Below are 15,841 nucleotides of genomic sequence, written 5' to 3' on the forward strand. Positions count from 1 at the left end.
ATTCTGAAATCATGCAGTATGAAGTACTATAATTACACACTGTACAGACAGAGACCACACTGATAAATCACTCAACTTAATTGTGTCAAAAGGTAATGATTTTTTGTACCTCAACTACTGTACAAAAATGCCATAGCAAAGGGCATGGAAATGTATTCAGTCTTCACATTTTAGTTTTTGTTCCAAAATGTTTTGTTCTCTACTGTTTGTGCTGACGTTTAGCTTGTTTTACCAGTATAAATCTGAATGCTATGCTTGGACTTTCAAGTTTTTAGTAAACTATTCATTTAAAAAATAGATACATAATTTCTCATTTATCAACAAAATGGGATGTTTTTAGAAGAAAGTGAACTTTTTTCACTGTACTGTATACTGTATATTCTAGCCAATAGTCCTATTTTTTAATTGCAGTGAAATGTATGCCTTTGAATATTTCCCTTTAGTATATCATGTTAAAATGAGTGAAGTTTAAAATAGTGAAATCACAATAATATGTGGTAAAATACTAACGGGAAAATATATCAGTACAAAGCAAATTAGAAATATGATGTGAGCATAGCAAAACCATGGGAAAACTGCAAAAATACTTCGTGAATTCATACTATGTTATTGTACACCATGGTATTTTTTTCATAGGGAAAATATTGATTTTCATGTCAGAAACACATCTTTCACTTGTAGTAATGCTGCTGAATTCTTTGCCTAACTATTCAGTATATTTGGAATTATTGTCTCTGAGTCGGTGTCCCCTTTTCAGGTATTCAGTGATGTGGTGGTTAGTGCTCCTACATCTGTGGAGTTTCCACATTCTGCTTTGTGTGATTTTTCCTGATACCATGACATTCAGTATACAGGGTATGTTTGATTTTTTTACTGGTACTTAGTAAGTTGTTCCTGAATTTGATCCCTGCTCTTCATTATGAAGGGATTGAGCTCCACATCTCCTAACTGCCTGGTGCCTCAGAATCAAGCATGTGTTGCACAGATAGGTAGTCCCTATTTCAAGCCTAGTTAATGAAGCCATCAAGAAAAACAGATCTAAAAGAACAAAAAACTAGACTGGGTATGATGTTCTATCAATATTGCATTCTGTTTTCAAAGGAAACTTAATTTTATATTTGTTGCATAGACTAGCATGGAGCAGTCAATGTGTCCTTAGTGGTTTTATTTACAATGTGACACGTTTCAGAGAAAGTTGATTGAGACTTTTGTTTTAGAGCAAAGTAATCATGTGAGCATCACAGTCTTATTCATGAGCTCTGTTAAAAGGCCTGTGTTCGGTTATATACATATACAGTTAATTAGATCTTTTTTGCACTTGTTCAATAAAGTATTAAGTAAGCATTAAAAGCAACCCAGAATGTACATAATGAGAATAAAGACAAGAGCTTTAGTGGAGAAACTAAATGGATATTTAAAAGTACATTCAAATGTGGTTTTGAAAATGTAGCATAAAACAAACTGAGAAATTATATATTCCAACTAGTGCATTGTATACAGTTCATTATGTAGATTTAATTGGGGAAGGACAGTGTAGAAAGTGGCCTTCAACTTAACGCTAAAACATTTTGCAGTGAATTATGAAGCCTGTTGGTAATTGCTTGCTATAAAACTTTAAAGAGGCTGTTAAAAATACTGTGGCAGTCGGATTAGAGAAGGAGTGTGACATATCAGGTTATGATAAAAGAAATAGATTATTTCAGTTTGTTCTCTTTTTATTAAAAATCTTGAGAACAAGCTCTCTAATTTCTGAAGAAGCTATATGGCAGCAGATAGTTTTGCTTTCATATTTAATAACTGAAAAAAAAGATGTCATCTCATTTCATAAAAATTGCAGATGCAAATGTCCGTGTACTGTAAGTGCTAGTTCCTACTGACAATACTACAGCAAATCTTAAAACACCTCCTGAAAAGTGGCACTAAAGATATAGTAGAAAATATGTCACACTGTGAAAATTATGGGATGATACATTTTCTGCGTGAAAATTATGGGATGATACAGTCTCCGTGTTCAAGACACAATACATTTATTTATTTTATTTTGATTTATCAAATTGTGTGCCAGTTGACATTGCATGACTAGATTAACATTTTTACTCCAAATTTCTTTCCTTTTTATTAAAACTGTCTTTGTTTCTGGTTAGAGGAATATGATCTTTCAGTCTTTTTAATCGGAACAGTGCAGTGAGATCTCCTGTTCCTGCTAATTTACACATCTCAGCATTTTGTCTTTTATTACTATTTCACTGTTACTTTTAATTTTTTCCATACACATTTTAGTACCGTTTTGTACAGCTGTCCCCTCACCCCAACAATACATCACACTGCCACCCCTCTTGGTGTTGTAAGAGGATATCTGGGTATGCTGGAGTGGGCATCATTTTCAGACCTCTGCCACTTCTCCATGCTTAGCCTTGGAATTGTCCTTATTTGTCATAAAAGGTAAAGACCTCAGAAGAGGTATCCATTGCACATCAAAGCTGTGTTGATAAACCTAGAGGGATAACGTCCATTTTATAACTCTGTCCAGTTCTTGGTTTGGTTACGGGGGTAGGACAGATACAGAGTTAAAGCTTTGGCTCAAAAAAAAGTGAAGTGATCACTCTTTACCAGGTTGCATGATTCCTAATTAGACATGCTGGAATCTGCTAGGGTTTGTTTAATGCTTTCTGAACTAAGATACTCAGATTTTGGATACTAAGATAAGATATCACCTCAGATACTAGAACACATGATAAATTACAATATACATTGTAGCATATCCAGGATTAGATATAATGCACCTAAGGCATTTTTAAAATTATAATCCTTACACCTACTTATTATCGAGAATTCCTGATTGCTTTAAAAAATATGAATATTTCTCAAATTTAGGAATGCAGTTCTACAGGGTGTGGTCTATTTAAATTTCACATTGGTAATTAATAATATTTGCATGTATATATTGCTTTTCATTCCCATTATGCACTTGCAGCTCCCTCTACAGGTAGAAAGATTATAAAGTTGCTTCCCCAGTTGAATTCAGGAGAACTTTAAGGCCATATTGTCAAAGCCCAGAGAGGAATTTAGCCAGGAGGCACAGTGCCAGTGTTGACACCCACTCTTATGAACAGTGCCATTGTATCTTAAATGACCAAGTAGTCAGGACTTTTATCCTGAGTATTTGATAGTTGGTTTAGTGTTTAATCAAGGAGTCTGTTTAGTGCCTCACCTAAAGGGTGGTACTGCCTATACATCGTGTCTCCAGCCTCCATACAGGGGCATTGGTTTGGAAATTCTGTTCCAAAGGGAAAAAGGTTCACTAACACTGCAATTATACTGCTGCATTCTTGTCATAAATATAAAGGTGGAAAATTAGAAAGCTCAGACGTCATTATTTTGTTTTACATTACATTTCTTATAAAGACATGTGGAGTGAATATAATGTGTATACAAATGCACACTCATGTACATAAACATTTAAAAAACCTTTGCAATGCAGCATTAGATTCAAAATGAACATGAGAACATAAGAAAGGTTCCAAATGAAAGTAGGTCATGTGCCCATCTTACCTTTTTTGTAAAAAAATAAAATCATAATATTATTAATTATAATAGACACACGGCATAGCAAAATGTATTTGGTAGACTACATGCTGGGTCTTGAGGACATCGTTAGTGTCTTATCAGACAATGTTACCACTATCAAAAGGCTATATATTACCATACAGGGGACTTCTTGAACATCTTTACTTTTTTTCTCCTGTATACATACAGTATGCACTGCCACATTCAAATAAACATCTAAACTCCAGATTCATCAGCAAACGTCCCCCTTTGCCCATCTCTGCTGTACATTGATGCTCAAAGACTAGCCATGTGGCGATGTCCATTCACAGAGGTGCTATTGTTGAAATGCTGGCACTGTGACCCAGTAGCCCTGAGCTGTCTTATGATTACAGTCAAGTTTGTGTGTTTTTTCATGACATCCAGTTTTGTAAATAGACATATAGTCGTTGTAGATGTGTGGAAGTGATTCCTCAGGAGGTCCCTTCCGAGCTGCTACATGTGATTGACTGGGTCTTGATTGATCACTAGGCCTGCCTTTAGTTATTAGTCCTGCTGGAGTTTAGTGACTGAACCGTGAGTTCCCTTCTGACTTCACGTTGAGACCTTCCCACCAGCACCTGTCCCTTTTTAACGGAGCTGCAGTGTGATTAAAACCTGTGAACCTTTGCACCTTTTACTGCTTGAAATCATCAGCTTTGCAACAGGTACAAACCTGCAAGCACACCTTTGTTACCATTGCATACTTAGGAGGTAATAAGGAAGGCAACAAGAGAATGTGAACTGTGTCATTTTCTATTGGCACAGTCTTGCATGACACCACTCAAAAAACTAGTTAGCACTGCTCAGTTAATACTGAGAGGTGAAAATATGTGTCACATATTGTGTGTGCTGTATAGGATTAATTTGTTATCATTGTTTAATTAATAATGAAAAGTGTGTCCACATACTGTATACAGTATATAATATACATATATAAACATGATTTTGTTTTCTAACTGGGTCAGGAAACTGCTACATTAAGGCTCTTTAAAGCACTCTGCCACCTTTCATTGGAAATCCAGGAGAGTGCTAGGAAATGAAAAATGAGCCATGTCCAGGATTCTTATCACAGTGCCCAGTGGCTAAAACTAAATGCAAACAAGGGAGCAAGTCTCCTTGAAGCAGCTTTTTTTTTAAACTGTATAACAGGCCTCTGGTGGATACAAATATTGATTGGCCACAAGTAATCTGCTCAGGTTTGGGGGCATGCCAGGGACAAATGGCAAAGTAAAATCTTTCCTCTCCAAGGACATGTTTAGCTGTTTATATTGTCCTTACTGATTCAGCTGTCAGTTAGCAAGCTTAGCTTTCATGATTTATACTTGTTCCATTTTGAAATCGTATTATTCTCATTTTTTATATGGAGGTAAGAAATTAAAGTGACTCATGTGAATACCTGTAATATAATTACTATTGCTAATCATCACCTTGTCGCTTTCCTTTGTATGTGTTCTAATTTTAACATATATATATATACATATATAGTGTATGGGATTACATCTCTGGAAATCTTAGACCTTTTTTGTGATCATACAGTGATTTAGCCTGGTTAGAGTGGGTTTTCTGACGTAGATGGGAGCTACAGCATATCTTATACAGATCATTTTTTTCCCTTTGAAAATAACAGTCTTGGAATATTCCTATTACAGGATATGATTAGTGTTTGTTATTCCTAATTTGAAACCAGTGTTGGGATAGCATATAACACTTTCATTATGAGAGCAATTTTTCTCTATACTGCAGACAAATGATTTTCTTATGAACACACAACATTATAACTCCCCCGCCTTTAAGCAATTTGGGAATAAAAAAAAAAACTGCTTGTGAAAAAGGCTATCGAGTAATCTGTTTTTAAACAGACCTGTACTGTTCATACAAATGGCATAGGAATGGGGTTTCCTGTGCAGCAATAAATTGGGCTTTAAGGTACAAAAGTCCTCAATCACATGATGCCTTCATGTTGAAACATTTGCTTGTAGAAAACAAATGTGATGACAGCTGTGTGAACCAAGTCAATTCTACACAATAAACACAGCAAAAATCAAAATGTAGATTTCGGAGGGAAATTATTCTTTTTCGCATATATTACATAATACGTTAAACATTGTTTTGCTTTTTATTGTAATATTTGTGACCTAAATGACAGCATAACGGTTGGTAAAATAAACACTAGTATGCTAAAACATTGAGCCTTGAAGTATCTTTGAAGCTTTTTATTAGTGGATGTCTAGTACACATTTTCTTTGCTTCTACTCATACACTCTTGCGTATCTTGTTAAGGCAAAAATTCAAGCAAAGGTTTCTCACTAGGTATATAAAGTAAGCACTGTATTGTGAATAGTCTCTTCGCATTTCTATTTTCTTCCCTCAATTGCATTTCAGTTCTGTACATGTCTCCTTTGGAAATGTGATTTCAAAATCCTATACCACCTGCTTTTTGTGTACTATTTATGAAAAAAAGTAAAAGACCTCAAGTTTGTCTTTTGGAGTGAGAAATAAATATTTTTGATGCCTGATTTTCGCTTGCTCTGTCTCTCACTCTCTCTTTGTACACCCCCTCCCCCTTTATCATTACTGGATTCCCTTGGGTAGCCCAGTACTCCTATGCAGTAAGGCTATTCATCTAGTCAGACCTTTTCTTCTCCTACAAAGCATAGCTGGTCTCCCTGGAAGCTTCAGATTCCTGCTGTGCTTTATTTACTTTTTTGTTTAGTTAGATTCATCTGTGCTCTTTTTTCCTGTTCATATGGTGAAAAAAAAAAAAACTTTTTTAAACCTTTCAGTTTGTGAATCTATAAATCTTGATGCTTATGGAAACAATGTTCTGGGGCGGGGGTAGCGTTTTTCTCTTCTATGACTATCTAAAATCTGAAAAATGGCTAGTTTTTGTATTCTTGTGTATTAATTGGATGTGCGTTTCCAGTTCAAATTTTGTATCAAGCGAAGTATAATTATTCCCTTGTGTACAGTACCTCAGAATTACTACGCTTTTCCTGCAAAACACATAACTGTAGAGAAGGTGTAAGGGGATCTAAAACATCTTTTCTTTTACTTACACAGTGTACGGTGTCACTAAAGAGATGCAAAATCTTGCGGATTCACCATCTCAATAAATTAGTTTGTGTAGGAACCCTTCTTATACTGTATGTACTGTAGCATGATGATGACTGATTGCCAACTCCTATTATGCATTTCCGATTGTCTACATGTATACATGTACAGCATACACCCTAATCCAGTTTTTGTGAGATGGGAGAAGTCTTTGTTCAAACAGATGCAACATAGTAATTGGGTAACATCACTACACAGCACAATTGTCCTTTGCCGTCAGAAAAAAACAAAATATTTTAACATCAGTTTATTGCTTTATACAGTACATTGCTTTATCATAAAGTATTGTCATCTGTGTTTAAACAGCATTTTGTGAAATTACACATTATGTAGCTAACAAATGCATTTATTTAATTTGATTTTACACACTGTAGGATACACTCTGATTGACATGTGCGTGGTACTGTAAGTTTGCTGCGGTTTGGATGGTTTCCATTTCTTCAGTAGAAATTCTTATTTAAGCACACTGTCTGACAGTAAAGACAGTACATATGACTGTCTTGTATCACTTTCACATTTCCCCTTTCAGATGTTATTATTAATAACATATTTTACATTTTGTGTGGGCATTTCTCCTAATAAGGTAGTGAAATAAGAACAATTTGTAAATGCAGATAGAAGCAATGAATCTATTGTGTGGCATAAATGATGCAACTTTTTTGTATCCAGACTCAGCTATTGTGAGCTCAGGGTTCATTCTGTTCTGATCTCTTCCACTACAAAGCAAGAATGCAGTATTGTCATCAAATATCTGAGAGAAGACTCTTTTGCGGGAGTCTCTTTCTTAAAATAAATAATAGGCTGCTTTGCTCATGGCTACCCAATGGAAAAAAAATGTGCCCATTTTCTATTCTTTTGTACATTTTGTAGGGAAATCTATTTGAGTTAGAATTTCTAATCATTTCCAAATATGTCAACATGGAGAACTAAAGAAGAGAAGGGTTACAGCAGAAAAATATCAAAATATCTTTTGCTGAACTTCCAAAATACATTGACTTAGACCAGAGCACAGGAGATACTAAAGATTTTCTCATCTATTAATCAAAATTTGATCTCAGAATAATATTTTGCTAAATTGGTTGGGATTAGAAAGGGAATCTAACAGAAGTGATTTATGAATAGAGTACCCTAAGACCTTTAATAGTATTGCTTGAAAGTCTCTAAATCATTAATAATGTTCTTTTTTTCACTAGATGTCAGTCTTTCATTCTGGTGAAGAAATTAGAATGCTTCTTCATTTTGATTTTTATAAAATATGCATAAAACACTATTTGTTTTGAAAATATTGTTTTACATTTTGTGGTCATCTTTCAGGACTAATCACCTACAGCTTTTGTTCTAGGTCGCCGACGGTGGTATAAACATATTGCATTATCATGAAAATAGTATATAATACTTTTTAAAAAAATGAAAGTCATGTTAATTTATACACAGAACTTCCTCTGCTTTCTATAAACACTTCATTTTAAATCCCTGTACCCTACTTCAGATATTCCTTTCAACCAATGGAATTGAGAGACAAAAATACTAAATAAAATAAAAAGTTCTATTCCCAAACCACTTAAGGCTGTAAATCAGACTCTCAAACATTTTGAATACTGAGTCCCTGTAGACAGCGTCTATAATGGGTCCATGACACCCACATCACTCAGAAACAGAAGTGCTGTGCAGTATGTGAATAGCTAAGTCCCCAGGGACAAAAAATCCTGAAGTTTTGAGCACCCATTTCCAGTTACCCAGTACATATGGTAGATAAGAGAGTGGGGAGCTGTGTCACCGTGCAAGCTGCATAGGGCCAAGTAAATGGTACAATACTTTCACGCTCTAAGGTAAAAAGGAAATTTTCCTTTTTCTAAAATTTTGGATGCAGTGGCCTTCTTCCCAAACCTTTCACTGTGGAATTATCCTCTACATCTTCCAAGGAGAGGTTCATGGGAGCTCTGTACTGTACATACTACCGTGCAGTATATACAGTATGGCAAGTGCCACAGCTGGACAGTGCCCACATTTAAAAGGCAATCCCATGATCGTCCATTCTCCGGTCCTCTGAGGTCATTTACGGGAACTTGAGTTCTGCTTCTACAGCTCTACCTTTTAAAGCAGAATGTATTCTTTTTTGTCATCTTGTCTTGCACTTTACCATTAATCTGCTGAAAATAAGGTTAATACTGTATATATTTTTTTAATGGAATCACAGCATCTCCTGTAAAACATAGCTGTATAAATCCGTATGCAGCATAAATGCAGAAGAGTTGCAATTGCTTTGTTGGTTAACACAGTATTGATTGCGCAATTATAATGTTATATGTATTACGGTGTGTAGTACTTTTATACCAAAAGTAAGTAACATTTTACAGCTCTAACCCCACTTTGTCCATTACAACTGTCTTTTGCTCTGATTTTAAATAATCAGTGTTCTTCCATTGTTTTTAAACAGTTGTTTCTTAGAAAGGAGGTTTTAAACTGAAGTGGATCAGATATTATTTTATTGACAATTACAATAATGCTAATTCAAACATACAGTCTGAAAGAAATTATCTTTTCCAGTTCTGTGATATAAGATCATCCTGTTTTTCTGATCTAAAAAAGAAAATTATCTTTGAATTAGCTTTGAGTTTTTCAAAGCAGCTAAAATACCCATTGCCTTGAAAACAATACACTAACTTGACCTTTAAAATGATAAAACATTTTTATTTTAGTACAACCGAGGACAATTCGGAAGCCCTAAAAGGTTTGACCTCAATATCATGCCTGTCTGGAAGAGAAATATCACTGGAAAAGGAGTGGTGGTGACCATTATCGATGATGGTAAGCCCTTTCTGCTTTTATTGATATTTATGCTGAAAATGAACACTCGTGATTAATGGCTTAGATGACTGGATTTTCTTTTTTAGCAATCTGAACATAAAGACGCTCTTTGGTCTCTGCAGTAAAAACTTTACTACACATCTGTTCCTGGAGAACTGCCCTGAGAGTGTTTTATAAGCACAGTTGATGTAAATGTTAGCAACACATTATATTACTCTGGATTTCTCTGATTTATAGGATGAAAAACGATTTCAGTTGCATCACAGAGCATTCACTGTTTTTTAATTGTGTATTTTGATTTCCGGATTTTTTGAAGCAACAAAACTTTACCTAAATAATATAATTATAATGATCTGTTATGGTTTCAAAATGTTGCACTATAAGGTACAGTACTTAACATTTAGATAAGTATGTATACCCTTAAAACTGTATACTGTATAATCCATATTATTATTTATAATTGTAATAAATATAACTGCGGAAGAAAACAATATTTAATTCACTGCTAGCTGCAACTCATTCCTGTTGTGGGAAGCCATGATATAAAGAGCTATCTTTGTGACTCAATCACAAGGTGTTGCTCCAAGTTGCCTGCTTTTTCAGGGGAGTTTTACTGACCCTTTTGCTGCCGAGTGCATGGCTGATTACTCTTGCGCCTTTTCTCCCAGCGGGATTGCTGCTGGGTGTAGAGGGTAACAGAAAAGGGACAGGGTTTGTGAGTCCCTTTCAGGAATTAAATACTTCAGCTGGATGTCTTTTATAGCTGTGTTCATTCATGACTGATGATGTACATGTTCAAATGTAAAAATTCACCTGCAGGCCAAACTGACACAGACATATATACTCATGGTGTGACTAACTTGAATAACATCACAAATAAGTAAATAAACAAAACATTTAGATGTCATAAGAATATAAAGGGGTTACCTACAGTATCATTTTGGTACTACTAGCTTCTTGGGAGAGAAGAACATTCACAAGTTGGTCAAGTTGTTTAATTTCTTTTTAACTTGTTCTCACACTATGGCACAGTAGCCGTGTGATACACACATCCCAAAACCTTGGGCTAAATCTGTTAACTGAATCTATTTCAACATAATCTCCATTAGCATGTTATGGTCCTAGTCTGTCCATTCATCTTGAGAATTAATCATTTAGTTTGACTCTGCCAGATCATTTCAGAATTTGAACTAGAGTACCTCGATCAAATATCTACACATTTATTTTTTCAAGGTGAGAAACATTTAGTTATTTAGTGAAACCTAATATATTATGGGTTACTGTAGTGAAAAACATGTTGAAGACATATACTGTATTGTGATGATTTGATGCACCAGACATCTGAGTATATCGTTTTAACCAAATAAAGAAAGAACAAAGTTTTATTTTGCTTGCATATTGAAAGGAAGATCTGAGAAATGATCTGAGTCAGTTCTTGCAGACTCTGCGACTGATAGCCAGTTCCTTTCACCATGAAGGGTGTCAGAGTTTGGTGCCTCCTCACTGAGCCAGCTGTAGGTTGTGTTAGATTACACAATGGTATGTTCCTGATGTTTCTATATTATAGTTCACATCTGTGCATAGCTTAAAGGCCCTTTGACAGGTTCGCACAGCATGAATTTACACCATGTGTTTCCTTTTAATTATGCTGAAGATCCACACCTTCTTTATCTGTTTTATACACTGTACCTTGCTGATTTAGGTGAAAATTCATGTTGGGATAATAGTAGATGTTCAGTGTTAAGAAAACGTGAAGCTGCAGTAGTGTGCAATGATTGATTTGATACAAATGTTGTGATATACATAATTTGAGTCTTACAAATTATTTCATTAATTTCTTTTTGGATCTCTATACAGATGTATAATGTTCAGATAAATCTGTTCTGAATTTTAACAATAGCATTTTATCACATACACAGAGCACAGCTTGAAACATTAAAATGTGTCATTTTGAATTGATTACCGTTTCCAAATATGTAGCTATATGCTGAAAATAACAGAGTCTGGAACTTTGTAACTTACCCCCCATTTATTCAAGCTTTTCAAAAAAAAGCTTTGCAGCATAATGTGTGATCCCTCACTCAAATCACAATGATATTTCATTTTATAATGATTGCCGAAATATCTGGTAACAGGGGAAATGAAAGTACAAGATCTTATGGGCTCATTCATCAAGAACTAATTGAAGCCTTCGTACAGTTGAGTGCTGATAAAAATGTGGAACGGTAAATAGTAACAAAATTCACGAGAGAAGGATGTGTTTGCCATAAGGAAATGCTCCTTTTTCATCATGGTGATTCTATGGAAAAACTAATTTTAAAAAGGGGATAAGCACAAGCTTCTCTGCATAATAACAGGGCAGGGGCTGTGTCAAATGTATTAGTATTGCTCCACTGGAGCTATTTTCATTTTAAGCTTTTGCTATTGTGCTCAACTCCAGTACTCTGTTTAGATTCCATGAGGCGGGTTTTCTGTTCTTTTCTGGGCAGTTTTCAAGGCACACAGCAGTGCTTTTTTAAAGCTGGGGGGAATCGGCTGTACGCACCGCCTTTTGTAACCTTTTAATCAATACTTATTGATTTTAATTTTACAATAAAATAAATTATTTTATTGAGACCAGCCTTCAGCTCCATACTCCCCCCAATCTACAAAAGAGTAATCTCATTTAGGCTTGAAACATTAAAGTTGCAATATACTTCCTGTACATAAAGTAATTACATTAAATCAACATGCAACCTTCACTTTCTCTGAGTGGATCATTTTTACTGCAAAGAACCTACATAGATGAAATCGATTGTATTTAAATGCTACTGTATATGGCTCTTAGTGTATTTGAAATGGAAACATTACTATTATGCAACTTTTGGGCCAATAGACTCAATTTAGTTCAAATAACTAGTGTGTTACTTGTTAATGCTTGTATTAAAAAAATCAAAAGTGACGTGAAGACTCTCTTTGGCCATTTTTGCGACTTTCTTTTGTTGACAACTCATGTTTTCTAATCATATTTCCTTGATAGCACTTATTTAAATCAATGGCATAGCAAAAAGAAGAAATTAAATGCGCTCAGTAATTTCGAGCACTTCACAAGGCCAGCTGTTATTTAGATACATCAGCAATGCATTACCTTGGTGGTTTGTGTTTTAAAGGTCTTTAATGTGGCTGCTTCCACGGTTTATATGTTTTTATATACTGTATTTTATTGTAATCTCTTTACATTGCTGAATTATTAATATATTTATATTTTATTACTTTATTTTTTGCAGTACACGTTCAATTTTTTTGCAGGCTGAGTGGTTCATATTTATATTTTTAAATAAATATCACTACACATGCCTCAGTTTGTGCCGTGAGTTTCACAAGAAGCCCAAGTGCTTTCCAGCCAGTAATGGCTTAATTGCTTCCCTAAATTCGGACCCTGAATTCGTCTAGGCCAGGTGCATGAGTGTGACTAGTTAATTCTTTCCATGGTTTCAGTGTGGGTGTTCCTGCATAACTGAGATGTGGTTCTTACATATTTAACCGTGCAGCATCTTTTTCTGTCTTTGCTTTAAAGAGGAATTCAACTAGAATTTTGGTCTGTTAAAACTCAATACTAAAATAAAATGTATTTTCAATCTTTTAAATCCAGTTTATGCTTTATTCAAATTCATTTGATCAAACATGTGCTAGACCTCATCAAACCTAAATAACCTCAGATAAACACCATCAATTTCATTTTATTTATGTCTAGAAAGTATCTGAAAGTCCTATTGAAGGATGACGTGTGAAAGCGGAAGCCTGATGTTTTCTGCAAACAAGTTGCCAGCTTTTTCCAGAGTTCTGTTATACCAGCAGATAAATAAAAAAAACTTCAGCCAAGTTCTTACAAAAAAGTGACAGATTGTAGAAAAATTAGAAATCAACAAAAAGCTGTAATATATTATTAACAAAGATTCAGATTAATTAGTTTCTTCACTGTATAGACATGTCTTCAATACAAATGAGATTCGTAGCGCTTTTGCATTGAAACCTGAAATCTAATTTCAGAGAAACAGACATAATGGACCAAACCAAATGAAGATAATGCTGTGTGGACACTCTTTATTTCACATACTGTACTTGTATAAAACTATTGATCAGAAGCAGAAATATAACTTAAACACACACATGCTGCTTTTGTGACAAGAGATGCAATACATTTGCAGATACAAAAATAGTAGCAACATTCAATATTAATCTTATGTAATGTCTAATAAAAACTTAATCTAATATGGTTTTCATACAATGGGACAACTTTTGTTTATTATTTTAAAACAGTCTTAACTGCATGAATTCTCTTTAAATATTTTAATGTGTCACGTCTTTTGCAGTGTGATTTCTATTGTTTTTTATCATTTAAATTATATAAACAAGTTATTTGCTCATTATATTATGTATGCCAGTTTTCTTTAGGTTTACAATATCTCTAAAATTCAAGAAACTTTATTAGTGAATTTATTAATAAGCTTTTGCATGTTTTCTGAAATACATGAGAAAGGCATTATGCTCTCCCTTTGAATAACTTGCAGGCGATTTTAGTTGTAAATACATTGTTAATAACAAGAAGTATAAAGACCTAAAATAGGTTTGATTTAGTTTACACATAAACCCATAATCTCAAACACCTAAAGGAACACAAAGAATTTAATGGTTTTATGCAATTGTCTTGGAATGACTTCTGGGACATTTGGAATTTGTATTGTTGTACAGTAGGTGTGTGTATCTTATCTAACTTCATATCTGCTCTCAGTTGATTTTTTTATTAACCGTATGACAGGTCTGACCTTCATAAACCACCCTTTTTAAACCCCTTCAGAGCTTTAATTTGGATGCATAGACTTAAAATGGTGCACACATTGTACGTAGAGTTGGTAATAGATTCACACAGCTGAGAGCAGGGAAAGGAATACCATAAAGATTGTACAGTGCACTGTAGTAGTTTCCTGTACATTTTATTCTCCTCTTGCTTTGCCTTTTCAAGTTACTTTCTTTTAAGTTACCTGCTGCTTGTTCACAGTATGCTGACAGCCTAGTTTTGGAGAGTTACTGTGTGATGAAACAACTGCTGGTGTGTAAAGTCTAAAACCCAGTTGATAACCAGCAAACAAAGAGCATGCATTTGCTCTCTTCAATGTGCATTAAAGCTGACACACAGCGGCCCCTTGTCAGAGAGAGACCAATTCCCAAGACTGGGTGTTTATCTGTTTCAGTCAAAGAACTGACAACAATACTAAATTCACACAGCTACGTGATGTGAGCTTTCCTCAAACGTTATGCATTTATTCCTTGTTAAAAAAATACTACATAGAGACATTGTGTGTGGTAAGTGGTGTGGTAGTTAGCACTGTTGGCTTACAGGTCCTTGGTTCATTTCCAGACTGGGGCACCTTCTGTGTGGAGTTTGCATGTTTTCCACTTGTATACAGTACATTGCTTTTGGCTGTGTGCTTGGGTAGATGTTCCACCTTCCAAAGAGATGCTGGCTGGGTGTCTCTGAGTTGCCATTCTGTGAACGTGCGCACCCTGTGTTGTCCTGCCTAGAGTATAGTTCGCTCTTGCACCCTGCCGGTACAGGTTCCAGGTTGCCATGACCCTACCAGGGAGGCCTTTCTAATAATAGATATGTATATATACCTACTGTACATACAGTGCATTGTATGTTTCTTTTATTTCTGCAGCATTTGTCGCTACTAATTAGCTTCCACTATTGTTGCTAATTTGCTAACACTTAAGAAATAAGAAAAAAAAGTGCTGTTGGTGCTTAAAGATCCTTGAAATAGTATTTTCCTTTTATTATGTATTATCATTTTTAATTACCAATTAAATTGCGCTATTTTTGGTGTCTTTAATAAAGCAAATTGCTATTGTAAGGATTAGGGTTAGGGTAAGGGTGTATCACTGGAGTATCAATATGTGGAGTTCGCATGTTCTCATCTTTGTTATAAGTTTTTTTTATGGGGGTGGAGTTTACTTCAGTTTTCTCTCACCTTCCAAAACATGCTTGCTAGGGTAATGAGTGTTTTTAAATGTGCTTTTACACATATTGCCCCTGCAATGAACTAGCAAATCTTCCACGTTGTACTCACCCCTTGAGCCCTGTGCTTCCAGGACAGGCTCCAACTTAACATGAATTGAAGTTCAGATTCTTCCACAGGCTACAAGAAGGCCTATTTTATATAATCTGTTTCTGTGAAGAAGTGAAAAGCATGTGTATTACACATGTCAGCACAGATACAGAAAAGGTTGTTGTCTCCTGTCATTATTTACCTAGGCATTTACATAAGTGGGTCACTTAGTTTTTCAGCCACAGCTG

At 35.0% G+C, this 15,841-nt stretch overlaps 1 protein-coding gene across 2 annotated transcripts in view; it reads left to right on the forward strand.

Moving 5' to 3' along the window:
- The window catches only part of LOC148674999 (PC3-like endoprotease variant B), a 351,357-nt gene that overhangs the window by 124,951 nt on the left and 210,565 nt on the right, over positions 1-15,841 (forward strand). For both annotated transcript variants that reach the window (XM_088625869.1, XM_088625870.1), the window contains exon 6: positions 9,399-9,507. In XM_088625869.1, the coding sequence (XP_088481995.1) occupies positions 9,399-9,507 (109 nt within the window). The remainder of the gene's footprint in view (positions 1-9,398; positions 9,508-15,841) is intronic.

The sequence above is a fragment of the Lepisosteus platostomus genome, chromosome 3 (assembly GCF_059453375.1).
Source record: "Lepisosteus platostomus isolate fLepPlt1 chromosome 3, fLepPlt1.hap1, whole genome shotgun sequence".
NCBI lineage: Eukaryota > Metazoa > Chordata > Actinopteri > Semionotiformes > Lepisosteidae > Lepisosteus > Lepisosteus platostomus.